The 27,030-nt window shown below is 39.8% G+C and overlaps 1 protein-coding gene across 7 annotated transcripts in view; it reads right to left on the reverse strand.

Annotated features, from left to right (window-relative positions):
* LOC139934672 (WD repeat-containing protein 97-like) overlaps positions 1-27,030 on the reverse strand; it is a 38,576-nt gene that overhangs the window by 6,169 nt on the left and 5,377 nt on the right. The window contains exons 6-29 of one of the 7 annotated variants that reach the window (XM_071929025.1): positions 25,739-25,957; positions 24,815-24,943; positions 24,308-24,347; positions 23,695-23,830; positions 22,405-22,685; positions 20,944-21,016; positions 16,856-17,038; positions 16,031-16,169; positions 14,724-14,830; positions 13,234-13,384; positions 12,537-12,612; positions 11,733-12,290; positions 9,718-9,741; positions 8,776-8,805; positions 7,439-7,471; positions 6,408-6,794; positions 5,881-6,093; positions 5,329-5,435; positions 4,495-4,663; positions 3,880-4,020; positions 3,622-3,733; positions 3,127-3,319; positions 2,295-2,321; positions 352-384 (exon numbers count right to left, since the gene is read on the reverse strand). In XM_071929025.1, the coding sequence (XP_071785126.1) occupies positions 352-384; positions 2,295-2,321; positions 3,127-3,319; positions 3,622-3,733; positions 3,880-4,020; positions 4,495-4,663; positions 5,329-5,435; positions 5,881-6,093; positions 6,408-6,794; positions 7,439-7,471; positions 8,776-8,805; positions 9,718-9,741; positions 11,733-12,290; positions 12,537-12,612; positions 13,234-13,384; positions 14,724-14,830; positions 16,031-16,169; positions 16,856-17,038; positions 20,944-21,016; positions 22,405-22,685; positions 23,695-23,830; positions 24,308-24,347; positions 24,815-24,943; positions 25,739-25,957 (3,561 nt within the window). The remainder of the gene's footprint in view (positions 1-351; positions 385-2,294; positions 2,322-3,126; positions 3,320-3,621; positions 3,734-3,879; positions 4,021-4,494; positions 4,664-5,328; positions 5,436-5,880; positions 6,094-6,407; positions 6,795-7,438; positions 7,472-8,775; positions 8,806-9,717; positions 9,742-11,732; positions 12,291-12,536; positions 12,613-13,233; positions 13,385-14,723; positions 14,831-16,030; positions 16,170-16,855; positions 17,039-20,943; positions 21,017-22,404; positions 22,686-23,694; positions 23,831-24,307; positions 24,348-24,814; positions 24,944-25,738; positions 25,958-27,030) is intronic. The other 6 variants (XM_071929019.1, XM_071929020.1, XM_071929021.1 and 3 more) reach the window with 6 other exon arrangements.

Genomic DNA, 27,030 nt, shown 5'->3' on the forward strand with positions numbered 1-27,030 from the left:
TCAATTTTGCGTTACAACATTTTTAAACTGCGCATTATTTAATCACACCACATGCTAATATTGAGAAGCAACTAATACATTTTAAACAGTACTTTGCTTTGCTATTGACCCCTCGCATGCCCGTCACACGCGGCGACTGTGCCAAGCTCACCATTTTGGTGGTCAATAGGTTTACAAGTCAACGCCGCGTCACCTAAAAATGCGCACCTCACTGAATAATGCACAATGACACTACCTACCAAAATGGCGCAGCTAAGATTATTCTGATGATGAAATCAGTTGAATTGGGTCAATACAAGGCAAATTGTTTGATCATAGGAATAAAAGCATTAAATTATTTTGGCACATCACCTGCTGTCCAGATCCCCTTCATCCGAGCTTCCTCTGTGGAAAATAAACTCAGTTTATTAGTAATATATGTAATTTTTTTTTTTTTTTGGGGGGGGGGGGGGAGGGGTGGGAGTTAATAATGTTTCTGAATTTTGAAGGTTATGTATTTACCGTTTAGACATGTTCTATTTCTAAGGCACAATCACACTGGTAAAAAACCCGCAACGCAGCATCTGGTTATGCACTCCGCAAAAGTGACAATGATGATGATGATGTGCAAAAGTGATCAACAATGGCAAAAATGTACTGTGCAAAAAGAACTCTGAACAGTTGCAGCTGGGTACCTAAGCGACTGACGCAAAACCACTGACTGACAGAAATGTGTAGCAAAAGAGGAGCAAACATCATCAATCTGGGCCCAATTTAAAATGTTCAGCAGAAAATATTGCTGCGGAAATCCTGATGGTAGGCAAAAAATGGGTTGGGCACCAGTTGAGATCGTTCGCTGCCCACCAACTTTTCGATTTCTAAAATCTACCCAAAATTTTAAAAAGTGCGCTTAAGAGTTGTTTTGGTACCTGGCAGTTTTTGAGTTGCAAGTATTTCTCAGTATCAAAATCAAGCAAGCTTTTATACCCTCTGATTTAGTCACACCCACTAATGTATCATACATTTTACAAACACTTTCATTAATAAGCAATAGCTGTGTTAGTCTGATGGATGAAACAATGAAGGTAGTACATGTAATAGCACTTAAATGCAGTGGACACTATTGGTAATTGTCAAAAACTAGCCTTTACAGTTGGTGTATCTCAACATTAACATAAAACACCTAACCTGTTAAAATTTGAGCTCAATCGGTCATCAAAGTTGCGAGATAATAATGAAAGAAGAAAACACCCTTGTCACACGAAGTTGTGTGTGCTTAGGTGGTTGATTTCAAGACCTCAAGTTCTAAATCTGACTTATCGAAATCAAATTCGTGGAAAATTACTCCTTTCTCGAAAACTATGCCACTTCAGAGGGAGCCGTTTCTCACAATGTTTTATACCATCAACCTCTCCCCATTACTCGTCATCACAAGAAAAATTTTATGCTAATAATTATTTTGAGTAATTACCAATAGTGTTCACTGCCTTTAAAAACTAACTAATTACCAACACTTATGCAGTTTTTATGTAATTATTTAGTTTGTACATGTAAGTGCTACAGCCTCATTCAAAAGTCTTTTTGAGATATATGGCGGACACCATGCGACAACACTATAATAGTTTGGGTAAATCTGTGTGTAAACACCCAAACCAAACAGTACACTCCTATCACGTCAGCCATAGACCTACCTCAAAAAAGCTTATTGTTTTAAATATTTACATGAATTGTTTAAAACATTGATGACAATAAACTGTTACTTTCACAGCATTTGTAATGTAGATGTCAAATGTCTCTAAATAACACCTAAACACATGTGACATAGCTCTTAAGTCTAAAAAAAAAAAGTCTGAAACAAACATGGTTAAAGATGCTGTGTCAGATTTTTGGCCGATTTAACCCAAAAATTTTGATTTAAAATTCATAGGTATTTTGACGGGATCCCGACAGTATATTACGTGACCAATTCTTATGTGTTTTATAAGAAACGTTTTAAATTTTTGTCATGGTTCCTGACCAATAAAAGTAAAAGTTAAACTTGTTTTTGTTACAGCGGGTGATACTCTTTGAAATACCAATACTCAAAATTGTTAATGATTTAGGCCAAAAATCTGACATAGCATCTATAATATATTGATGACAATAAGCTGTTACTTTCACGGCATTTGTAATGTAGATGTCAAAATGTCTCTGGAAAAAACCTAAACACACGTGACACAGCTCTCAAGTCTGAAACAAACATGGTTAAGAAAACACACACTGAAACACAAAGCATGAGGTTAGGTGTATTGACTATGAACCACTCGCTGAAATACCTTCCGACCAAGGACTGCGCTGATCCACTGATGATGGCAGTAAGTCAATTAAAATTGGAAATCAGTCTTATCAGATAGTCAATAGTTAATAATCAGTAGTAAGAAATCAATCCCAGATAATCAATGATCAATAGACATTAACTAATAGCTAATAGTCATTAGCAAGTACTCAATTGTCAATACCAATAATGACCAGGAACGAAGATGTTTGTCCTGCAAGAAATGTCCTACTCTAAACCAGGGACCGTGCTTATGAAAGTTGAAGTCCGTTAGTGGTAGTCAATAACCAATAGCCGATTATCAACAGCCAGTAATCGATAACGATTAAGAATGAAGATATCTGTCTCCCTAAGGAGCTATATTTATACAATGTATACAGCAAGCATTTTTAAAGTCAAGTTCATATTTAAACCTTGATCTACTACCCATTTGTTTTAGTCTGGAGCAAGTTATTCTTGTTGTGGTAGGCTAGTCTTGAAGTGGGTGTGAATCATGCAATTTGGTTCTCATGGAGCCTCTTGGGCTGTTAAAAGGAAGCACTGAGTAATTGGGGGAAGCCCTATGGATGTTGGGGAAGCCCTGTGCTAAAAAAGGGAAAAAGGGGATGTCAAAAGAAAGCTGTTCAGGGCAATTGCTATGGGAGCGCTGGGGGAAGTCCTTGGTTATAAGGGGGAAGTTTGTGGCTGTTAGAATGAAGCCCTGGGTATGTTGGGAACACCCTGTGAAGTTGGGGGTAAGCCCTTGGCTGTTAGGGGAGGAAGTGTTGGGGCTGTTAGGGAAGCCCTATTTCTGTTGGGGAAATTCCAGTGGATGTAAAGAAAGGCCTGCCCACCTTCTAATTTTTGGGAGGACCAGCACCGTGTTCTTCTTGTCTTCAGGTTCCTCCTTGCTGGCCTGTTCTCTAGCGGCGGCCAGTCGCATCCTCTCCATGTACTTCTCATACTCCATCTCCACAAAGTAGTTAATGGCCTCCAGCGGGACTGCGTTCTCGACCATGCTTGGATCGGGAGGCATGTCAAAGGTCACTGGCAAGAGACAAGATTGAGGAAATAATCACAGTGAGATGAAAAAGTACTTTCGTCATCATCCAGATAGCTCTTGATTTTGCTTCGCTTGTTGAGGGGGTCGGCACATAAGGTCAATAACAATTTGTTTATACCACTGGTAACTTTGGTTTGTGAACAGTTCATAATAGCTATTACTTTTCTTTGTTTTCCTGTTTGTCTGACAATTGCATCCTGGTCAAATGATTGGTCAGTGTACATGAAAGGATATAACCGGGGTAAGTGTGAAGTATATGTGGAGTATATGTGGGGTAGATGTTTACCTGTTAGCTGCTGGTTCTGAAGAAAGCTTTCTACAACCGGTGAATTCTCTCTACCTTGGGAGAAATTGGATCGAGTTTCAGACTTGGATGACGTGGGCTTGGAATCATCGCCCTGAGTAGATTGAGGAGAAAAGAAATTAGAATAAACTAAATTACATAATTAACACCTGTTTTTGTTCTAACTAAATAATAAGTAAGTTTTTAAAACAAAAAGAAAACTTTCTGTAAACAAAAGTGAAAAATATTCCACTCCCATACCTGATCACTCTTGGTTTTCAGAATCCCTTTTCCTTTGCTCGGTGACTCAGATGGAGGAGTTCCTCTCGATGTTTGCCGTCGCTGGATGTTACCAGCCACTTTGCCTTTCTTCAGTTGCTCAATCGTCTTCCTAAGATGACTCTGAAATCCAAGAAGGGAAGAAAATAATTGAAAAAATATGGAACTTTGACATTTAAAAAAACCCACAGCCAGCTTATCTAATAAATATGTGACAGGCTCTACAGAAATATATTGCTTGTCGCACAGCCCACTTTAAAGCAATCGCACAACATCGGTAAACAGTGTATCACAACTTACATATAAAATAACATACCTGTGAAAATTTCCTGTTGAGTGTTGGAAAGGGGTGAACAAAATGTGAAATGAATTTTTGTGATATGCTGTGTCTTGCTTCTTAAAAAGGTTTATATTCTCAAATTTCTCAAATAGATTGTTTTAATCTAAAAAGATGAACAAAGCAGTTTTTTCCCTTTTGATTCATGTGTGTACTTTGTTTCTCCATTACGGGTCATTTTTAGAATATCATTTAATATTCTTTTGCATCTGCATAGATCAGTCTTCAACATTTCTTAACAGTTTGTCCATCTAATTTACCTTGAAGAGTGCCAGCCACTTTTCTATCCACCGTCTAGCCATGGCGTTCAGTTCTTTCTTACGATTCTCTTCATCCACGTTCCATATATCCCATCCATCCAGCTCCTTGAAGAAGTAGTTATGCATGTCTTGTAGGCCGAGCGACAGGAAGATGTCATGCACCAACTCTCTATAAGTACACATAATAAATAAAATAAAACACAGCATTTGTAAGGCGCACTATCTCTGTAAAAACATTCAAAGGCGCCGGTCCAGGTCAAAAAAAGAAATCTCAGATGAGTTCAAAGGCCAGTCTGAAAAGATGTGTTTTAAGTTAATATGTGCACCCTATAAATGTATGCTATTATCGTTGTTATTATTAATATTAATTAATGTATCAAAGCACTGTGCCTTGCGGACACTAGTATCAGGACCGAAATTTGAACCCACACTCTGCTGAACCGAAACACCACAGCATGAGTCTGGTGCCCTTATCCGCGCGGCCACACAAGTCAAGCTTTTGCGAAGTTGCATAGTTACACAGTTACATCATTACACAGATAGCTCACCATGCAATGCCTCCAATCAAATGAAACTTAGGGTGCGTTCGTTTAGCTTTCCAGGGTCAACCCCACAGTGCTCACTCGGGTGAGCCCCTGGCAAGAGCTAATCGAACGATCACTCACCCTCTGTTGGTGACGTCATGCACCTTGGGCGAGCCCCAACTGACCTGTTCCACAAGCTTGGGGCTGACCCGGATGAGCTGCTGGAATGATGTCAAAGCTTTTCGAACGTACCAGGGGCAGACCAAGGCCAACCCGGGGAAGTTAATCGAAACACACACAAGTAACTAACCTGACATCTTTGTCGCCATCCAGGAACTGAACGATGAGTTCTGTAATCATTTCAGCATCAGGATTAGTCATTGCTTGAAGAGCTCTCAGCGACATTAAGATAAAGCTCTGTCAAAATAATCAAACCGGGTACACTCTTATAACTCTATCTAATTAATGAAACACTCTTCAATTTTTAGTTTCTTGGTACATGATGTGTTAGCACCAAGATTAGGGCAAGAAGGCTGAGCTTAGCAGGTGACTGTCTCAGACATGCTGAGCTGGCAGTGAGCAAGCTGATGCTATATGCCCCTACTCACATGACTCAGGGTCACTGTTTCTGAGGCAGAGCACAAACCAGTGGTATGGACACCTTGTACCGGGACTTTTGAATAGACCTTATGCATTGAAGTCATCCAGCGGCCATCTTAGTGGAAAAACGGTGATGAAACAATCAAAATGGAACAGTACAAATTTTACCTTGCGATAATATTCCTCCCATTCCACTCTGAGCCACTCAATATTTGTACATTATTTTTTAGAATTCAAGACCCTGAATATGGAGTCCACAAACCTTTTCATCCTGGTCCTGACACGTCGGTGGGTTGCTCTTGTTGAGTACCCCCATCAGCGTGTCGACCACCACCTTGGTGTTCGCTAGCGAGTCTTGCTGATATAGCATGATGATGGCCTCTAGGATCGGTGTCTTCATGGCGTAGTCTGAGATCTTCAGGAGGCGGAGCAGCATGGCCACGAAGGCTGTAGCTGTCCATGGTTTGGGAAACGTCTGAAAGCATAAGGATGAAAAGTAAAGCCGTTGGTCTCATGTGTTGTGAAACGCATGTAAAAGAAACCCAGTGGGCTTGTTAAAAAGAGAAATTATTTTTTGTACTCATTGCTCAAAAGTCACAGCACCTCAGTAAGTAAAATTTCAAGGGAAGCTTTCTACTATCATACTCTTCAAACTATTTAAGTTTAATGTAAATCTGTGGACATTGTGTTTTGTGATAGAAAAAAGTACATAGACCCTTTCTTAAAGCAATATTTTCTGCTCAAGCAGCAGCAAAGAAGAAAGGTGCTTGCTATCATCAAGAGTCTTACCTTATTTGAAGTGTTAGGGAAGTACTCCTCAAACCAGGCTGCTCCTTTGAATTGAGAGATGAACGAAGGCAAGGGTGTGGGTGGCCTGGGCGGCGATGGGGTAGGTGGAGGCGGAGGACTGGGTGTGATGAGCTTGGGCGTGACCTCCCGCACTACAGGCTTGGGTAGCTTCTGCACCTTAGGTCTCGAAGGGGGTTTAGGCTTTTCCTTGGGGGTCTCCGGTTTGGGCTCAGGGGTGGGCGTACGAGGTGGGGTGGGTGTGGGTTCATGGTCATCGATGTCTAGAGAGGTGGGGGCGATGTCGATGTTGAATTTATCGAGGAGGGATGTCTTGGGGGTGTCCGCCCGTTCCAGGTCAGGGGTCAGCGACAGTGTCCTCTCCTTCTCCTGGATAATTGAAATGACAATTCAAAGAGGAAGTTGTTCAAACACTGGGAAATATTGCTACTACTTTTTGAAACAGCACAACAGGTCCACAGCAATAAATCCCCAGGTACTCATAGGCTCACTGAAATTCTGCGTTAATTTGTTTTTCTTTTTCTGGTGACCGCCCAACTTCCCCCTTCTCTCTGTGGTGTCCTTCCCCTCTAAAAACCTCTAAAGTATCCCTTTTAAACAAAATCACTGCATTCACTAAAACGGTAGACTAATTCTTAGACACTGCAAACAAAGTTATAAACGATTAAATACTAAATTTATCAATCAAGTTAACCTAAATGAAAAAGAATGTTCTTGGTTTTTGGTTTTTTAAAAAATAACACTACTAATAAACAGCCAGTTAATACTTGGTGGCTACCGGTACGTGTATATTTTTTAGCACACCCTAACATGTAGCCAATCCAGTTGACAGGCTTAGTACTGACAAGTAAGGGCACACAATAAAATGTGCTTTTGTCTTAAAGCGCATTGATGGGAAGCACTGGTAAAGGACAAACCAAATGACTCGAAAGCCGACCATCTTCGAACAATACTTAATGGTCTCTAATGGGTAACAGCAATGAAAACACAATTATTAAAAAGACAAAAATTACCGGCGTTGGTCCTATTGATGGTATGGGCAACTCCTGTAAGCATGACGGGAAGGGGAGGGGGGGGGAAGGGGAGGGAGGCATTAAAAAGCAGATGTTAACAGAATTAGCAAAAACACACAAAGACATGGAGGCTTGGTACAATCAGGCATGATTATTTTAGGAAGATATAAAACAGTTATTTAAAATTGGTTTCGGTTTTTATGGGATTATTAATTGATGCGTTAAATTTGAGCATGTCAAGTCTTGAAATTCATTTTGAACATGACATTTATTTGTTTGATGTCGGTGTAAGTGCATAGTAGTTGTTGGATTGTCCCAACACTGTTGCCTAGTGAAAACATATTGCTTCGTAAACAAACTTGACAAACGCAAAACAGCGGAGAACCAGTCAAGAGGCTGGGTTAAACACATGGCATTTTGACTGGTAATTAGCCCTGTGTCTGTTCATCAAGATGTCTCGGTAGAAGAAACTTGCGGCTGCTATTTTTTTACAATTTTGTTCTTCTCTTTTATTGGGCAAAGGTATTACTATTCTTTTGAAGCACATTTTAGAAACTGTAACATGATTTTATAATTAAGTTTGTCGAGTTACTGCCGTTTCTCTCATTCTAAAGGTTTTTAGTAAGAGACGGTGCTGACTTTTGTTGTATTGTTCTACACCAAGTGTATGAACAGACATATTTAAGGTAATCCGGGGTAACACAGTTTATTTGGGTGTTTATTTGATTTTGGGGGGGAGGGTTAGAGCATTTGTTAACTTTGATTAAAAACTGTACATAAAAATATTAGTATGCAGTTAACGGTGCAGGTTGGAAAAAGCACAAGCAAATCATTCAACATTCTCACAAAACTGTGCAAAAAGGAAAAAAAAATCATTTCAAAACTAGTCACAAAAGTGATGATCAAATTTACACTATAAAAAAATAAAAACACTTTCACGGATTGATCCATTTGAACAGTGTGCAGGTAAAAACAACAACAATTTACAAAAAAGGTAAACACCAACAATCCATTCGCTGTAATTGAAAATAATGTGCCACAGGAAATAACAAAAGAGTCATAAAGTGAGTTAAATAGTTTGGATCAAAATATAAAAATACAAACCAATTAAAGAAAAAAAAAAAATTTTAAAAACAACTTTAGAAAATCTGATTACTTTTTTATTAATTGGTGAGAAACATTTTTTTTGAAAACGTGCAAAAACAAAATCGTCGGATAAAACCAGAGTGTCTATATTCAATCATGCCTGGTTATTTAGAAGTTGATTCTGCTATTGAACGAGCAGCATGCTTCAAACCGAAAGAAATCAAAACAACTTTTTGAAATGTGTACAATACCTCCTCCTCGTCACTCCAAACAATGACCCGCTAAAAGGGTTCAAAGGTTAAAGGTCACATTAGACAAACAAAATGGAGTATTATTTGAAGGTTTGATGGGTTCACATTTGCCTTGAAGTATACAAAAACAATGTATCTTTGAAATATTTGAAATGAGCAAAAAATAAACATGTATGTTATGTAGTCTTTTAAATCTACTAAAACAAAGGATTCAAATTGCCTCTAGCCACCTGGGCCCAATTTCATGGCTCTGCTTACCGTTAGCACAGAATCCGCGTTTACGGAAGCAGGGAATTCTGTGCTAATGGCAAGCATATTTCACGGGTTAGCGGCGAATTTGGGCTTCTGCGCATGCATACTTCACGTTACTAGGCATTCTATGCTTACAAGGCTAGCGCAGAAATTCGGCGCTTGCACCTAAGCGGGGAATCGCGATCGTAAGCGCAGAATTTGGCGGTAAGCAGAGCCATGAAATTGGGCCAGGCTAGGTCAGTGGTCTAGTGGCAAGACATCTGCTCTTGCAATGCAAAGAGCGTGGGTTCGAATCCCACCCGAGTGATTTGCATATGGACTCTTACAGTGGTCAATACACATCAGATGAAGAGCAAGAACCAAATTATATTCTTCATCCCAGATGCATAAACTTATATCTATTATTTAATCATAATTGTTGTCTAGAAGTTTGCTTGGTTCAAGATTGCTTCAAAGCATTTCTTTTTTAAACGGGGCAAAACAAAAAATATCTCCTTAAATAGCTTTTTTGTTACAAAGGACTTTCAAAGTGTCAAATGGTTGTATCTCGCTAACAAAAAATATGTAACCTGGATGGTTTTACACAGCCGGTACGAGATACGATGTTGTTTCACATTTGCAATATGACATTGTTGCATTTTTATGAGAAAAGTCTGACAAAATGATAATATAAAACAAATAAATGATCACCTCTGGGCTGTCCATGGACTTCGGCTGCCGTGGCGAGAGCGTTAAAGAGAGAAAATTTGCAGGTGCAGTGGAGAAGAAAAAGAAAGGGTTACTTGGAGTGAGTTAATAAACCATTGGCTAAGCACCCCTTGTGTTACTTATTAATTAAAGGCAGTGAACACTATTGGTAATTACTCAAAATAATTATTAGCATAAAACCTTTCTTGATTACAAGTAATGGGAAGAGGTTGATGGTATAAAACATTGTGAGAAACAGCTCCCTCTGAAGTGACGTAGTTTTCGAGAAAGAAGTAATTTTCCACGAATTTGATTTCGAGACCTCAAGTTTAGAATTGGAGGTCTCGAAATCAAGCATCAGAACGCAAACAACTTTGTGTGACAAGAGTGTTTTTTCTTGCATTATTATCTCGCAACTTCGACGACCGATTGAGCTCAAATTTTCACAGGTTTGTTATTTTTTGCATTGTTCAGTGTCTACCTAGTGTCTATTGTCTTTAAAGGTACTGGACACATTTGGTTATTGTCAAAGGCCAGAGTTCTGTGACAATTTGGGCTCAATTGGTCATCAAAGTTACACGAAAATGATGAAGAAAAAAACATGCTTGTTGCACAAACTTGTGTGCTTTCAGATGTCACAGAAAGGTTCTCAGGCCTGAAGTCTTTCTCAGATCCAAATCTTTTGTAGTGAGAAGTTACCTCTTTCTCAAAAACTATGTTGAAGTCGTTTCACATAATGTTTTATACTTTCAACAGCTCTCCATTGCTCGTTACCAAGTAATTTTTTATGCTGATATATTTTTTAGTAATTACCAAAAGTGTCCGGTGCCTTTAAACCTTTATCTCTTTGCCACCATCTTGGTCATATTCCCAGTGTCCACTGAAGGTACTTGATACAGATTTGCATAGAACCAAAAAGGAGCCAAGACTTAAAGCCTTGATTTGGTTGCGATGGTTTGAACGGGAGTGTAACAAGATGGCTGCACTATGATAAAGGTCTGTATACCTGCGATGTCCTAAAATGTGTGTTATTTGTCCAATGAGTCACCTGCAATATTGAATTAAGGCCAGCTTAAACTCATTGCTTGGTCATAAATACTTTGCCTTCTATTTTTTATTTATTTATTTATTTATTTTTTTTTTTGGGGGGGGGGGTAAAGTCCTTTAGGTAAAGTCTCAAGTCCTTTAAGGTAAATCCTAAATTTAGGTCCCAAATCTATTAGTTCAATCCTCAAGTCATGTCTCAAGTCCTTTAAGGTCAAGTGTTAGGTCCTTTAAGGTCAAGTCTCAAGTCCTTTAAGGTCAAGTCTTAGGTCCTTTAAGGTCAAGTCTCAAGTCCTTTAAGGTCAAGTCTCAAGTCCTTTAAGGTTGAGCCTCAAGTCAGGTCCCAATCTATTAGGTCAAGCCTCAAGTCAAGTCTCAAGTCAATCAAGGTCAAGTCTCAGGTCCTTTAAGGTCGAGCCTAAAGTCAGGCCCCAATCTATTAGGTCAAGCCTCAAGTCAAGTCTCAAGTCAATCAAGGTCAAGTCTCAGGTCCTTTTACAATGTAGGTCAGTCTCTTGGGCATTTTTAGCATGCAAAGTAAACGTAGGCCCCCCCCCACCAAAAAAAAAAAAGTATAACCTAATATAGCATTAGTCTCCAAACAAACCCTTCGCAAACATTTGTTGCTTTGCTTTGCTAAATTTGAGTTACTTCAAGTGAAGTGAATACTACCTACAGATGTGAGTTTAGAAATAAGGTATTTGCTGTAAAAAAAACCAAAAAAAAACAATGCCAGTACAAGTGTACTGTGGTTCAGAAACGATAAAGTGCATTTAAGCAATGTGCAAATGTTGTTAAAAATTTTGGATTCATGTTTGTAGGGTTTCCAGAATTAGAACAGAAACTTAATTTGCTACACAGGCCCCCCTTAAGTCCTTCAAAATCCATCAATGTATTTTGATGGACTTTTCAAGGTTAGTGTTTAATACAGCTATACTAATAAGAGCAAGCAAGAAATTGCTCTCTCTACTGACCCGTCTCCTTTTGGCAATCTGAGCCAGCTGATCGTCGCTCAGAGACGGCGGCTTGTATTGCTCCTTCATTTTCTCTGTCTCCTCTGATGGCCAAAGCAACCGGATCAAGACGGAGTTTGGGATAAACCCGGACGGATTGATGGGAAGCCGTGTCGGCTTCTGCTTTGACGGTGGCGGCGGAACCTCGACTTGCTCAACCGTCTCCCGGATCCCATCCTCGTAATCTTCTTCCTTCAGCTGTGTCTCAAAGATCGTCGGTTGCTCTGGAGGTTTGGGTCTGCGGACCGTCGAGGGATGGGGGAAGAATCCAGAAGGCTCTCGGTCGGCTCGCCAGGCTGCTTCAGACTCCTCGTCTTCATCTCCCGCATCGGGATTGAAGTCATCCTGGTCTGGGATCTTGGGATGATCGGTGTCGAGGTGGACGATGTTCCAGTACTGCTTGAAGGCTTGCTTCTTGATCTTGGAGGCGGAGACGACGGCCTTTTTGGGTTTCTGATCAAAGTCGCCATCACGGAGCATTCGCAGCTCTTCCTCTCTCGAATCCAATAATGTAAACGCCTACAAGGAAAAATAAACATTCTTCAAAGTCAGAGAAAATAAAATTTGGTTTTCTTGGCTGTATCTTGACCTGTGTTTTTACTTCAGCTCAGAATCAAGAGCTTCATTACTGATTAGGAAGGTTTTCTTCATTGGAGTTTTTTGTCCTGCAACAAAACTTTCAGGAACCGTTCATTTTCGTACCAGAAAAGGGTACTATTCATTTAGTAAAGTTTTATTATTAAAAATATTAAAAATGTGACTTACAGCTTCTTTAAGTTTCTTCTCTCTAGTTAGTTCCTCAGTCTCCTCCTCAGTAAGTACATCCACAAAATGATCAAATCTGCAGACAGGACACAAACAATATTCAGGGCTGGATTTCACAGATAAGGTCTATGACACTTGTGTCCTATAACATAAGGGCCTATTGCTTCATCCTTCGGATTGGGTGTACAGCTGTGGGTTCCATGTGTTGCTATAAACAAACTATCATTGCACTAAAAAAAAAAGACCCCAGTACACACTTATTGCTAAGAAAAGGGGTTCGCCCCAGTGTATCTGGCAGTGTGTTTGCACTCATGATCTGTAGGCTGCACTCAAAGGAAGGAAATGAAATGAAAGGCAAGGCAAGGAAAGGCAAGGCAAGGAAAGACAAGGAAAGGCAAGGAAGGCAAGGAAAGAAAAGGCAAGGAAAGGCAAGGAAAGGCAAGGAAAGGAAAGGCAAGGAAGGGAAAGGCGAGGCAAGGAAAGGAAAGGAAAGGCAAGGAAAGGCAAGGAAAGTAAAGCTTGGAAGGGAAAGGAAAGGAAAGGCAGGGGAGGGAAAGGAAAGGAAAGGAAAGGAAAGGAAAGCAAAGCAAAGCAAAGCAAAGCAAAGCAAAGCAAAGCAAAGCAAAGCAAAGCAAAGCAAAGCAAAGCAAAAAAAAAGAAAAGCAAAGCAAAGGAAAGCAAGGTTTTGTTGACTCACTTGTAATTTGATGAGTGAGCGGCTTTGAGTCTCTTGTTACTCATGGGTGATAACGCTCGTACTTTGTCAACATCAATGGGTATTGGCGTCTCGATTGGTACCTCGGGAAACACCATGGATACCATCTTCCTCAGGTACAATCTCGGCATAACTGTAAAGGAAAGATACATGCTATTAACAATGTTTGATTTATAATAAACAAATGATACACCATTTTATCATTTATTCATTTTTTTTAATCGTACCTCATTGTCTTATCTAAGCATCAAAATTCTTTGCCAAATATATTTCAAGCAAATGAAAAATCTCCATTGTAAAACCAAGCCTTACGTCATTTTAACCTAGCAGATTCAGTTTCCAGAAGTTTCTTTAGTATTACACCAATATTTTTCCAAATATAAAGAGAACACTGGATCATTTTCAATATCCCCGACTACAGTTTTGTTTTTGGTACCCGCTGTTAATTACTGGATTTGGAATGGCCTTTTGTCACAAAGCAGCTCGGTGGTCTAGTCGAAAGACACCTGCTCCACATGGCAGTGGGATGTGGGTTCGAATCCCACCAGATTAATATGCATGTGGATTTCTTCTAGCAGGAATAGAAAGCACAGAGTACACAGGCTTAGCAAACACCAGTGTAGAGTAAACACTAAATATATGTTCTTTATCCTGGATGCAATTCTTACGTCGATCTGCCTTGATCGTATGAGGGCGCTCTCAATAGTATTTTTATCACCTCAGGGGGTATAAGTTATTCGTCCTGCACAGTTTTAATCGTCATTCTGTCACTTTTGTTGCGCCGTAGTTTTAAGTTACTTGAGAGGTGGGTTATAGCAGCTCCTTTAAAGTTCTTATTGTCCACAATTGATATGATGTCTGTGATGGTTATGTGTTCCATTCTTTATAACTGTTTTGAGTATAAATGAAAATACCCCCAAATTCCTGAAAGTTGGTGTATAGGGAACGACAAGTTCTTGCAGATAAGTGGGAGCTTGTAGGTAGTGACCCACAGATAAAAACTGAGTGATGTAATTTGGGGGCTTTATAGACTCACTTGAAGGCAGTGGACTTTTTTTTTGCATAAAACTTACTTGGTAACGAGTAATGGGGAGAGATTGATAGTATAAAACATTGTGAGAATCGGCTCCCTCTGAAGTAACTTAGTTTTCGAGAAAGAAGTAATTTTTCAACAAATTTGACTTTGAGAACTCAGATTTAGAACTTGAGGTCTCGAAATCAAGCATTAGAAAGCGCACAACATGATGAGACAAGGGTGTTTTTTCTTTCATTTTTATCTCGCAGTTTTCACAGGTTTGTTATTTTATGCATATGTTGAGATACACCAAGTGAGAAGACTGTCTTTGAAAATTACCAATAGTGTCCACTGTCTTTAATGAGTTTATTGTCTTTGTCCCGAAGTGATACAAAAATGTTTGAGAGCGCTCTCACACGGTCAAACGTACGGCGGATTTAATGATGTCCATACTTACAGCTGCTATGATCTATTCTATGTATATGATTCCCAACTCCTACCAACAAGTCGCCCTTCTGACTACAGAAGTTGAGACTCAGTGCCTCTGCATTCAGTTTGATTGACCTGAAGAGAATAGAAAATAACCGACAAAAAGAAATATCATTTTCTGAACAGAAATCCCAAAGAAGAAGTTTTAGTAGACAAAAAGAAGCAAGTTTGCTCTGATATTTTAATGCAAAATCTCTCATAAAAAGTAACTGTTTATTAACTGTGTTTAGTTATAACTTCATTGTCAGTGACCATGGCGGTAATTTTCTTGTATATTGTAAAAAAAATTCTGAAAACGGTCTCAAAATGCTTTAAGAAGAAAGTTGTAGAAAGAGTTTGTGTTTGAGTTAAGATTGACAGTGTTCTTGGAAGAGAATCGATTTAAGGTTTAGTTTGAAAGAGTCAACAGAAGGAGAGCTTTTAATCCAGGGGCCAATTTCATAGAGCTGCTTAAGCAAAAAATTTGCTTAAGCACGAAAATAGCTCGCTTATTTTACACATGTTACTGGCCAAAATTTCCTGCCATATACATTGCTTATGACTAGTATTAAGCTGTTGTTTACTTAGCATTACAATTGAGTGGAGTCTTGGCTGGTAATCTGATTTTACTAAGCAATGAATTTTTTGCTTAAGCAGAAATTTTTGCTTAAGCAGCTCTATGAAATTGGGCCCTGGTTGGTAGAGCGTTCCAGAGAGAAGGATCGATGAAGGAGAAGCTGCGCTCACCATGAAACTGTGAGAGAACCTCTGAATGGACGATGAGGTTGTGGGTAGCTGACCTACATGTAAGTTGACGAGTTGGTGTATACGAAACAGTAAAGGAACACGTTGCCTTGGATCGGTCGAGTTGGTCTTTGAAAAGCGTTCTGTAAACGTTTTTTACAAAATGCATATAGATAGCAAGATGTTGTAAAAGTAGAATACAATGATCTGCATGAGTATGCCTCGAAATTGCGTAGTTTTCTTTTTACCTCATCGACTAACACGGTTTACCATTTTTTGATCGATTTAATTCCAGACCGTGTTAGTTCGCGACATAAAAGGAAAACCATGCAATTTTGAGCGATACATGTGTGGATCATTATATTCTACTTTGAAAACATCTTTCTAACCATATGCATTTCATAACAAATGGTTTCAAACACTTTTTATAGACCAACTCGTCCAATCCAAGGCAACGTGTTCCTTATAAATTCTTGCAGATAAGTGGGAGCTTGCTAGGTAATGACCCACAGATAAAAACTGAGTGATATAATTTGGGGCATTTACACTCACTTGATGAGGTTATTGTCTTCGTCCCAGATCTTGATGGTTCCGTCCGTGCTAGATGATCCAAAGACTCCCATGCGTGGATTGCAGGCCAAGCCAGTGATAGTATCTATGTGGTCCTCGTTTGGGCTGTGATCGTTGCGCTCTGCAAACAAATAAAATAACAACAAAATCAAACTCCTGAGGATGACTGAGGGAAGACCAATTAGGAACCCACTCCCGCGTAGTGAAATTAATAAATAAGAAGTCCCCTCAATCCACTAAAGCGAAAGCAGTAGTCCTGGGCAAATACCTACTATCTGCTCAGGCGGTAGTTAATAAGCAGGACAGTTCTTTCTGAACAGAAAAGTCGCCCAAATTGTGAAAAATCTACTCTGTGGCAGTAGCATATACAGAAAAGTTCTCTAAAGAACATAATCTACCCAGCAAATAGATACACACATCATTTTACTGCAACCAAAATATATATTAAAATCAATCTAATAAAACATTTAGAAGGACTCACGCAATATTTCTACAAATCTTATTTGTTAGTACAGCAATGAGGTATTTTTTATCCCTTGGGCACAACTACTGTTATGCTGCAAATGTTACTTAACACAATTCCTAAGCAAATGCAAGAGAAAAACTAGCCGTAAGCATTGTGTCTCAAATGTTTTTTTTAAGCAAGGTTTTTGTAAGTGCTAAGGGCAAAGTTCTATAAAATTACATCCTTTTTTATGTCGACACTTCATGGAGTATACATGCTGTTAATAATGCACACCAGTGTAAGGGTAAAAACAAATTATATTCTTTATCACCGGTTGCAAAAATAAAAAACTATTGACTTACGTTTGTTCTTGAGATTGTAATGGACGATACTGTAAGTGGCTGACGACTCATCTTGGAACGCAACGCAGAGCGTTGTCCTTAAGACCGTCATGCGCAGAGGGGTGTGGGCGCAGTAGAAGGACATCAAAGGGGCGAGGGACTCCTCGGCAAACGGGAACACACGCCACACCTTGATCACGTTGTCTGTGGCGAGAGGAGGGAAAGGCAAAACAAAAGTTCAGATTAAAACAAGAATTTTCTATTAACTTATTTTATTAGACCAGGGGTCGATTTCACAAAGGTAGTCCTAACTTAGGACTAGTCCTAAGCAATGCTAAGAGATAGGACTGGTCATAAGTTAGGACCAGTAACTCATCCTAACTTAGGACTGGTCTTATCTCTTAGCATTGCCTAGGACTAGTCCTAAGTTAGGACTACCTTTGTGAAATCCACCCCTGGGCCCAATTTCATAGACCTGCTTCAGCAGACAATATGGCTTACGGATTTTCAGCTTAGCGAAAATGAGTAGGATACCAGTCACAAATTCTGCATGTGACATAGCAGTTTGGCTGGTAAAATTATTCTTGTAAGCATAATTTTGTTGTGCTTAGCTACTTTTTGTGTCTAAGCAGCTCTATGAAATTGGGCCCTGTTGTTAAATTAAAGACAGTGGACACTATTGGTAATTGTCAAAGACTAGTCTTTACAGTTTGTGTATGTCAACATATGCATAAAATAACAAACCTGTGAAAATTTGAGCTCAATCGGTTGTCGAATTTGCGAGATAATAATGAAAGAAAAAAACACCCTTGTCACACGAAGTTGTATGCTTGATTTCGATACCTCAAATTCTAAACTTGAGGTCTCAAAATCAAATTTGTGGAAAATTACTTCTTTCTCGAAAACTACGTCACTTCAGAGGGAGCTGTTTCTCACAATGTCTTATACCATCAACCTCTACCCATTACTCGTAATCAAGAAAGGTTTTATGATGATAATTATTTTGAGTAATTACCAGTAGTGTCCACTGCCTTTAAGTGGAAAATAATTAAAAAGAGAGAGAAAAAAAAAAAAAAAAACTTCTTTTGGCTGTGGCAAAGGAATTGGAAATAATGTGATAATATTCTGGTGAACTGGAGGCAAACAAAACACTCCAAGCCTTTTGGTGGTCAACGGTGTTTCTTTATACTGTGCACAGAAAGATGTGTCAAACTGTCTATGTTCTAAATAAAGGGACATTGAACTGTTGGAAGTTTTGCCAGAAGTGATAAACTCAGAGTCTAATGGTTCCCATTGAGCTGGTGCATGCGGCTGTTTTTAACGATACTGCAGCCGATTTCACAAAAACGCTAGGATTAATCCTATCTCGAGATAAGACGAGTAACTCGTCCTAACTTAGGATGGGTTCAATGCATCCTAACGTCTATGGATAAGGAACTTAACTCTTCCTACCGTCCTAAGATTAATACTGAGTTAGGAAGAGTTTGGTGAAATCGGCCCCTGGGCTCTTATATAGCGCATTATCACAGGCTACGGGCATTTCCAAGCGCCAAGTATTTTTTCCTGCAAGGTATGTTTAGACAGCTCCACCATAACATGCTTTACTTAGCCAGCCCAAGTGTCTGGTATGATGTGATTTTTTCTTTGAGGGCTTGTTGCTTATTTCTCTTAACATTTTTCCCTTTGACAATTGTTCTGAAAATATATAATGTTGCTGGTGCTGGGTGCAGTAGTTTGACAAATGGTTTGCATGCTTTGTAAATGATCTGGGTGAATGATCACGGCCAAAGTATTCTTGACATAGTCACTAAGGAATAAAGGTGCAGGACTTGCTTCTCAGATAGCAAGAGTTTGAAACAAACTCACAAAACAGACACACACTAGGGATGGAGATTGGGGCTTGCGGGACAGCAATGTTATTGTAAAGTGATCAGACTTGCAAAAAATAGTTAATGGCCTGACATTTCGACCCTAGAAGAGTCTTTCTCGAAGGCTAAATGACAACACAACAAACATGAACAGGTAACAGAGTGTACAAGTCTGATATTAGTCGAGCGGGTATCTGGTTATTATCTGGATAACTCATTTTGAATTTGGAAACACTAGTTGGAGCTCCCACAATTCAGATTTCATTTAATTTATTCTGGTGGAGCCAATTTAATCACTGTACCAGCCAAGAAGCCCGTGTAGAGAAGACAAGGCAGGAAGATTCAGTTTTTAGATGTGGGCGGAAAACCCCAGAGAATTATTTCCAGAGAAAACCCACGCAGACTGAAAACCCAATCAACATTAGTCCTAGAGGTTTTAGAGGTGGAAGGCATTGAAGCAAACCACTGCTAACCCAAACACCCAAAGCCGGTAGCCATTCAACACTGTTTCACCACACACACAGTCATCGATGGAGCCCGGGAAAGGGGGGGTGGGGTTGTGACGTACGAATCAACAATGCAGTACAACAATACTCAATCCAGAGTGACAAAAATCTCATGAGCTAGTTGTCAGTCTGTGGTTGTTGCTGTAATAACCGTTTCAGACGGGCGTGCCAGTGACGCGCCGAACCAATTAGATAAGGAGCAACTCTAGCTCGACCCAAATAAATTTTGGTTTCAGACTGGCAAACTTAACATAACATTTCAATGGCTCGGTTTATGACAAGATCAACGTCTGAAACCAAGGCGCTCCAGCTGAGTCATTCCGAACAACTACAACAGTCGATCTTGTGAATTCTAGCGCGTACAGCCGCTCCAAACTGTTTCAGACATCTCAATTTTCATGTACTTATTAAGTCAGAAATTGGTTTGGCGCGACTTTGGAGCGCCCATCTGAAATGGGTGTAAACGTGCTCATATTAACACATTGTGCACAATCACAAAGCCCTGGTATTCTGGGTAGTTTGAGGTATAGCAAAGACAGGGGCAGGGGGGACGCGGGGGACACAGGGTGGGGGAGATGGGCTGGGGTGCATATTGGAAGGGGGAGACACAACAGCAATCCCACTTACCATTGTACAGCATGCCATAATCTTATCACATAAGAACAAGGCAACATTTGACGAGAATAAAGACAATATGAAACGATCAACAAAATGGTTAACAATAACAATGAGACGGGGATGTTAAATGAATGTAAATGAATCTATATATTATTAATCTAAAAATAATCAAAACTAATCTAAATGAATCAGCATGAATCATAATGAATTTAAAACAAGAAACCATGAAGAAAGATAACAATCAAAACATGCAAAAAGAGAAAACTGCCTAAAACACAAAATGTTAGACCGTGGTTTTGTTTATAGTATTCTATGACGTTTAAAAAGAAGAAATGAAGAAAACAGCTGTCAAGTTGCATGCTCAAACGAGACACCAAAACAACAACATTCAGTTAAAGAAATGGGCAAAAAATAACACGTCCTTTTGTCTTCACCAACTCACACCTGTCATATCAATGAAACTCCTTTTCCAAATAGGAATGGCCCCTAATCTTTTTATTGGATCAGGAATAAACAAGAAGTGCTGCTGTCTTTCCAAGGCAGATCAACTGCTTAATAAACCAAGAAGTGCCAATGTCATTACACTCAGACACTAAAAAGGATGTATACTTTTTGGCGGCCAAATTCTTAATGAAGCGTTCTCATAATGTTGTGGCAGGATGGCATCAATGCAACCCGTCTTATAATAGCTGAAAGGGCCGGGAGCATTTGGTTATTTTAAGATTTAAAGGCACTGGACACTATTGGTCATTGTCAATACACCAGTCTTCAAAATAACAAACCTGTGAAAATTTAAGCTCAATTGGTCGTCGAAGTTTTGCGAAATAACTATGAAAGAAAAAACACCCTTGTCACACGAAGTTGTGCGCTTTCAGATGCTTGATTTTGAAACCTCAAATTCTAAATCTGAGGTCTCAAAATCAAATTAGTGGAAAATTACTTCTTTCTCGAAAACTACATTACTTCAGAGGGAGCCGTTTCTCACAATGTTTTATACTATCAACCTCCCCCATTACTCGTTACCAAGTAAGGTTTTATGCTAATAATCATTTTGAGTATTTACCAATAGTGTCCACTGCCTTTAAGAAGATTTGTTTTGGTTGGATGAAATACTCACCTAAACCTGTTGAGATTAACTGGTCATTCCTAGGGTTGGCTACAAGACCAAGCACTCCCTTGAATCCATGTGCCTTTAAGGAAAGAGACAGAATAAAGTAAGGTCACAAAACAAATGGTCTATAAGCCTTTTTGAGGTATGGCGGACGTGATACGCGCGTCACACGCAGCGACTGATATGCCACGCTCACCATGTTTGTGGTCGTTAGGTTTACGTGTAAACGCCGCGTCGCCTAAAATGCGCACTTCGCAGAATAACACACGTTCTATTTCTATGGTCAATACGCACAAATTTACCCAAACCTTATAGTGTTGTAGCATTCTGTCCACCATACCTCAAAAAGGCTTATGGGAGAAGGGATGCTAACAGGAGAGTACATATGAAAAAAACGAAAACCTAATCCATATAGTGCCCCCGGCGTGATATGCTAAAGGTGGACAGTGAGGAAAGATAACACCACACCAACCCGATTGCTCCAGGTTGGGAAGAGACTTTGCCAACCAATATGAAAAAGGTTAATTGTGGTTTTTACCTACATGTGCACCAATATGTGTTATAGCCATTGGACACTTATGGTACAGAACAAAAAATTAAAAGTTCACGGATTTACAAATAACTTACAGGGTTTACAGAAGGTTATGGTGAAAAACTTCTCTTAAAATACTATTCCATGAAATGCTTTACTTTTTGAGAAAACATTATAACAATATCAATTCTCGATATCGAGAATTACGGATTTATTTTAAACACATGTCATGACACGGCGAAACGTGTGGAAACAAGGGTGGGTTTTCCTGTTATTTTCTCCCAACTCCTGGGACATAACTGTTTACTGAAAGTGTCCAATGGCTTTAACACTGTATACTCAGTCCTGTGAAAAATATCCCAGGCATATTACTTTGGTGGGATTCGAACCCAAGACCCTTGTAATTCTAGAGCAGTGTCTAACTGAAGTAAGAAATGGTTTCTTATTGAAGTAAGAAATGAGCAAGATGTTTTTCTTACTCGGAAACTTCTTATAAGAAATGTTTGCAAAATTCTTATTTGATGAAACAATTTCTTTTTTTCATAGGATTTTTTTCCTATTCTTATAGGATTCGTATAGAATTCTGACTCTCTTATAAGAATCTTATAAGAATTTTATGAGAATCTTATAAGATCTTATAAGTTGGAATCGTACAGGTTACCAACTAGACTATCGAGATTGCCCGGTAGCTAGAGGCAGTTCGAATCCTATGTTTTGGCAGCGGGTACCGAAACGATACAATACATGTTAAATTCGCATAGGGATAAAGAATATTTATTTTGCTAACACAGATCGGAATATTCTTTATCCCTGATGCAAATTTAACATCTATTGTGAAAACTTTTACGGAGGAGAATGTTCCAACTGGAAAATTTTGAGAGCTGCAACTTGTCGTCACCTCAAACTAAGAAAAGTAAACTTCACTGTTAACTTACATCTGCCTGGAAGACCACTTCCATCGTGTTCCAGTGGAGCACGGCAACATTCCCATCTCTCCGACCTCCGATCAGTAAAGTGCGATTTCTCGACTTAGTCTTGCTCCAGCGCAAGTCCGAGGTCTGCGTTGGCTCGATGACGTACTCATACAGGGCGATGGTGTTAAGATACGACTTCTCGTTGCGGCCCTCGTGTTTCCAGACGCGCATGACCCTGGCGGGGTTCTTGGAGGTGTCCGCTTTGATGATGTCACCGGTTTTGCAGACGACAAACAAAACATCTGGGAAAATGAACGGTAAAATTTACCATGGAGAGATTAACAGATGTTGGTGTTTTAACCCTAGAGATACAACTGTCTTAACAAACTTTCAAAGGTCTGTAATAGGGGAGGTTTGAAGCCATAGTTTATAATGTTATATGTCTGTAGAGTTGTGCCGGTTTCTAAAAGAGCGGATCGAGGGTGAAAAACAGTCTGGAGAAAACTAGTCTATATTTAAATAACCATGGGCCAATTTAACATAGAGCTGCTTAAACAGAAAGCATTGCTTATAAATTTTATGCTAAGCAGAAATGAGCAGGTTACCAGCTACAAAATTGCACGTGACATGGTTCTTTGGCTGGTCACAAAAGTACAAGTATTAGGAGATTCTGATTGTACAGTGCTTCTCAAACTCAGCCATAAACTTTGGCTTAACTAAAGGGGGACTAGAGCCCCCACCCCCCCCCCCCCCCCCCCACTCAGACACCTTTCCCCCCTCTTGCCCCCATATGAAGTTTTGTTTTTAATGCATACATGAACGGTTCCAAACATTAAATAGCCCAATAAATAATGTCTTTGCCCTAGCTTGTTCCCCCCACAACAAATATCTGGTTATGCCACTAATCATGAAGGTCTGTTGAGTTCCAAATGTTCCCCCCTCCCACCCCCTTTGTTTCCCAGCCGTCGATTTCACCAAACTCATCCTAACTTAGGATAAATCCTAGGGCTTTACAAGAGTTAAATTCCGTACCCGAAGACGTTGGGCTGCATTGCACCCATGCTAATTTAGGATGAGTTACTCGTCCTAACTCGAGATAGGATTAATCCTAGCGTTTCGTGAAATCGGCTGCAGGCCTCATTTTTCACAAAGAGTTAAGATCGATCTTAACTGCAAACCACTCTTAACTGCAAACCACTCTTAATTGCTAAGCACCGTGTAATACCACAATGCAAACCACTATTGAAGAATCGACAGCTCATTATAAAATGAATCTCATTGCTTTGTGTAGAATTGAGAGATCGGACTTACTATCAGCAGCAGCATAGGCAGCGTCTAATACGCCTTGCTTGGAGGAAGCAAGGAATGAAGTCAGTACATCACCGGACCCAGGAGTGACGATCCGTACACTGCTGTCCTTGCAGATACAGATTGCTCGAGTTGGCATCTGAGTGGTTATCAGAGAAAAAATGTCAGAATAAAGCCCGGTTCATACTACTTGCTTATGTGAATGTGATAGCGAAGCGAACTTTGACATCATACGGCTGTTTTTTGCAGAGACTGTTTCGCAGGAGTTGAGCATGTATACATGTATCAATTGTTGCGAATTTTTTGTTGCGAATTTGAGATGTCAAATTTTGTATCGCATTCTCATTCACAGAAAATACTAACCGGGCTTTAACAACTGTAAGGACTTGTTGACTAGTCGTTAAATGTTTTTCGCAGTCATAGCTTTCGACTCTCTCTACTGGTTATTGTGCTAGTCCATTTTTGAATCCCCTTTATTTCAGTCGAGGAAATATTCAAAACAAATTTTATGTTAGTGTTTCAACTCATTTCCTTTCCCCCACTCATCCTTCCCCATCATCAGTGTTTATGTCTAAACTACTACATAAAAGGAATGAGGAATACACTTTATACTCACATCTGGATGATCGGTGACCATTATTTTTGCCACTTTGCTCCTGAAAGACAAAAACAAAAGTAAAGAAGAACAGTGATGATGCAATTCTCACCTTAAAAAATTAACAAGAAAACTACATATACTACAAGAACTACAAGAAAACTACACTGTTTTGCTTTGCACTCCACAGACTTTAGGGTGCATTTGTTTACCTTCCCTGTGTTGACCCGCAGTGCTCACTCAGGTGAGCCCCTGACAAGAACTAATTGAACGATCAGTCACCCTCTCGTGGTGATGTCATGCATCTTGGGCTAGCCCCTAAGTGACCCTGTCCACAAGCAGGGCACTTGGGGCTGACCTGGGTGAGCCCCTGGAATGACGCCAAAGCTATTCGAATGTACCGGGGGCAGACCGGGGTCGACCCGGGGGAGCTAATCGAACGCACCCATTGAGTGATACTAAAGAGTCAAATTCTCCTCCCCACCTCTCTGTCGCCCTCAGTTCTCCCTGAGAGAGCTGCTGACTTACCCGACAGCTGTGAAGAGGTTGTGGATGTGTCTGAGACGCCACAGATCCACGGTGTTAGCCGAGACTGAATGAATGTTGTCTTTCTGCAGGATCGTGCCGAGACCCTCAACTGGCTCGTCAGTTTCAATCCTGTCAGAAAAAAATAATGCAACTTGACATTGTGCACAATAGCTACTGTGATTCGACTTCTCTAGATTGAAAACATCTACCAGTTGACCTTCATTTCAAAGCAGCAGCAGTTGTGGTTTCTTTTGGTTAAAGCAAAGTGTCATCACCAAGCAGGTGACAACATGCCCCTGGTGATAGTTGATTTTGGCTGATAGCCCAAATCAGTTAAGTGTAGCCCTCACCATGAAGTGGCCATTCGGCTTTTTTATGTTAGGCGATCCTTAAGTACAACCCAAAATCTTAAAGGCAGAGGTCACTATTGATAATTGTCAAAGACTAGCCTTCACAGTTGGTGTATCTCAACATATGCATAAAATAATAAACCTGTGCAAATTTGAGCTCAATCGGTCATCGAAGTTGCGAGGTAATAATGAAAGAAAATAAACCACGAAGAAAATGTCACACGAAGTTGTGTGCGTTTAGATGGTTGATTTCGAGACCTCAAGTTCTAAATCTGAGGTCTCGAAATCAAATTCGTGGAAAATTACTTCTTTCTCGCAAACTACGGCACTTCAGAGGGAGCCGTTTCTCACAATGTTTTATACCATCAACCTCTGCCCATTACTCGCCACCAAAAAAGGTTTTATGCTAATAATTATTTTGAGTAATTAGCAATAGTGTCCACTGCCTTTAAGTGATTATTGCACGTGCAAAGCAACTGCAAATCTCTTTTTGTATTGTCTCTCCACTAAGCAAAGTTCAAAATCAGTAAGAATTCAATTCATTTAAAAAAATTTAAAAAAAAAGACAACTCACATTTCCACTTCGTCGCAGGTCTCCAGGCTCCAAACACGAAGCGTACAGTCTTGTGACGCAGACACGATATAAGGGCCGTAGGGGTAGGCGCAGAGGGCGGTGACCGCTGCACAGTGACCCACGAAGACCAGGAGGACATGCCAGGCGTCATCCCATACCTTAATAGAACCATCTCTGGCTCCTGTCACTAGGTGTTTCAGGGGGTTGAAGAACAAAATGCTGTGAGAAGAAAAAATAAAAGCAAATTAACCAAATTGACTGATGCTTCTTCTCACCCATACTCCTTGAATTGCATCAATTTATAGGCTATGGATTGCACTTAATAGCGTCATCAACCGCCATATTTGATGATAAACAATGCAAAAGTCCATACATGTAAGTGCTACATAAAGCTCTTAGCCAATGATAGCCTTCCGCACAAGCACACTTCATCAAATATGGTGGACGATAACGCTCAGTGCAATCCATCTATTTAGAGATAAAAAAGGGATACTGCAAAGTATAAATCAGAGAAAAAAAAGGATCTAAGACTATAAGTCTTTACTTTCAGTCACTGTTTTCTGTTCATTTAAATCATGGGATATTAAAGAAGGCCTCAACTTATATCAATGCACCATTTTCTGCTTAAAGCCTTAGGTATAAAACCTTGCTTAGCACAGAAAAGTTTTGCTTAACAGAAACAGGTTTCTAGCCAAAAATAACGCTCAGTTTACATTGTTGTGATTGGTGCCCCACTCAATTTTTGCTCAGCAAAGAAATTTGTCAAGCAGTAGTTTCTGTTTTCTTTATGAAACTCTAGGGCCAATTTCATAGAGTTGCTTAAACAGAAAATATTGCTTAACAACTTACTGTTATGCATTAATTAGCAGGATAACAATCACAAACGGCACATGTAAAGCAGTATTTTGCCTGGTAAACTCATTCTGGTAAGCATTATTTTGCTGTGCTTAGCTACATTTTGTGCTCACGCAACTCTATGAAATTGGGCCCTATGCCACACAAGAAAACACTAATAGCAAGTTTGATTACCGTGGCTCAAGCCCCGTTCATACATCCTGCAAATGCGATATGAATTTTGGCGTCACAAATTCTCAACGAATAATTCGCATCAGTTGACTCGTGCTCAAATCCTGCGAAACATTCACTGTGAAAACAGCCATGTGACATCAAACTTCGCTTCACATTCACATTCGCAGGAAGTATAAACCGAGCTGTAGTTGATTCTAAAAATTAAAAGTGCTTTAATATTAGCACCTCCACTATCGGACTAACGAACTAAACCATAAACCTCA

This window comes from Asterias amurensis, chromosome 3, assembly GCF_032118995.1.
Source record: "Asterias amurensis chromosome 3, ASM3211899v1".
Classification (NCBI taxonomy): Eukaryota; Metazoa; Echinodermata; class Asteroidea; order Forcipulatida; family Asteriidae; genus Asterias; species Asterias amurensis.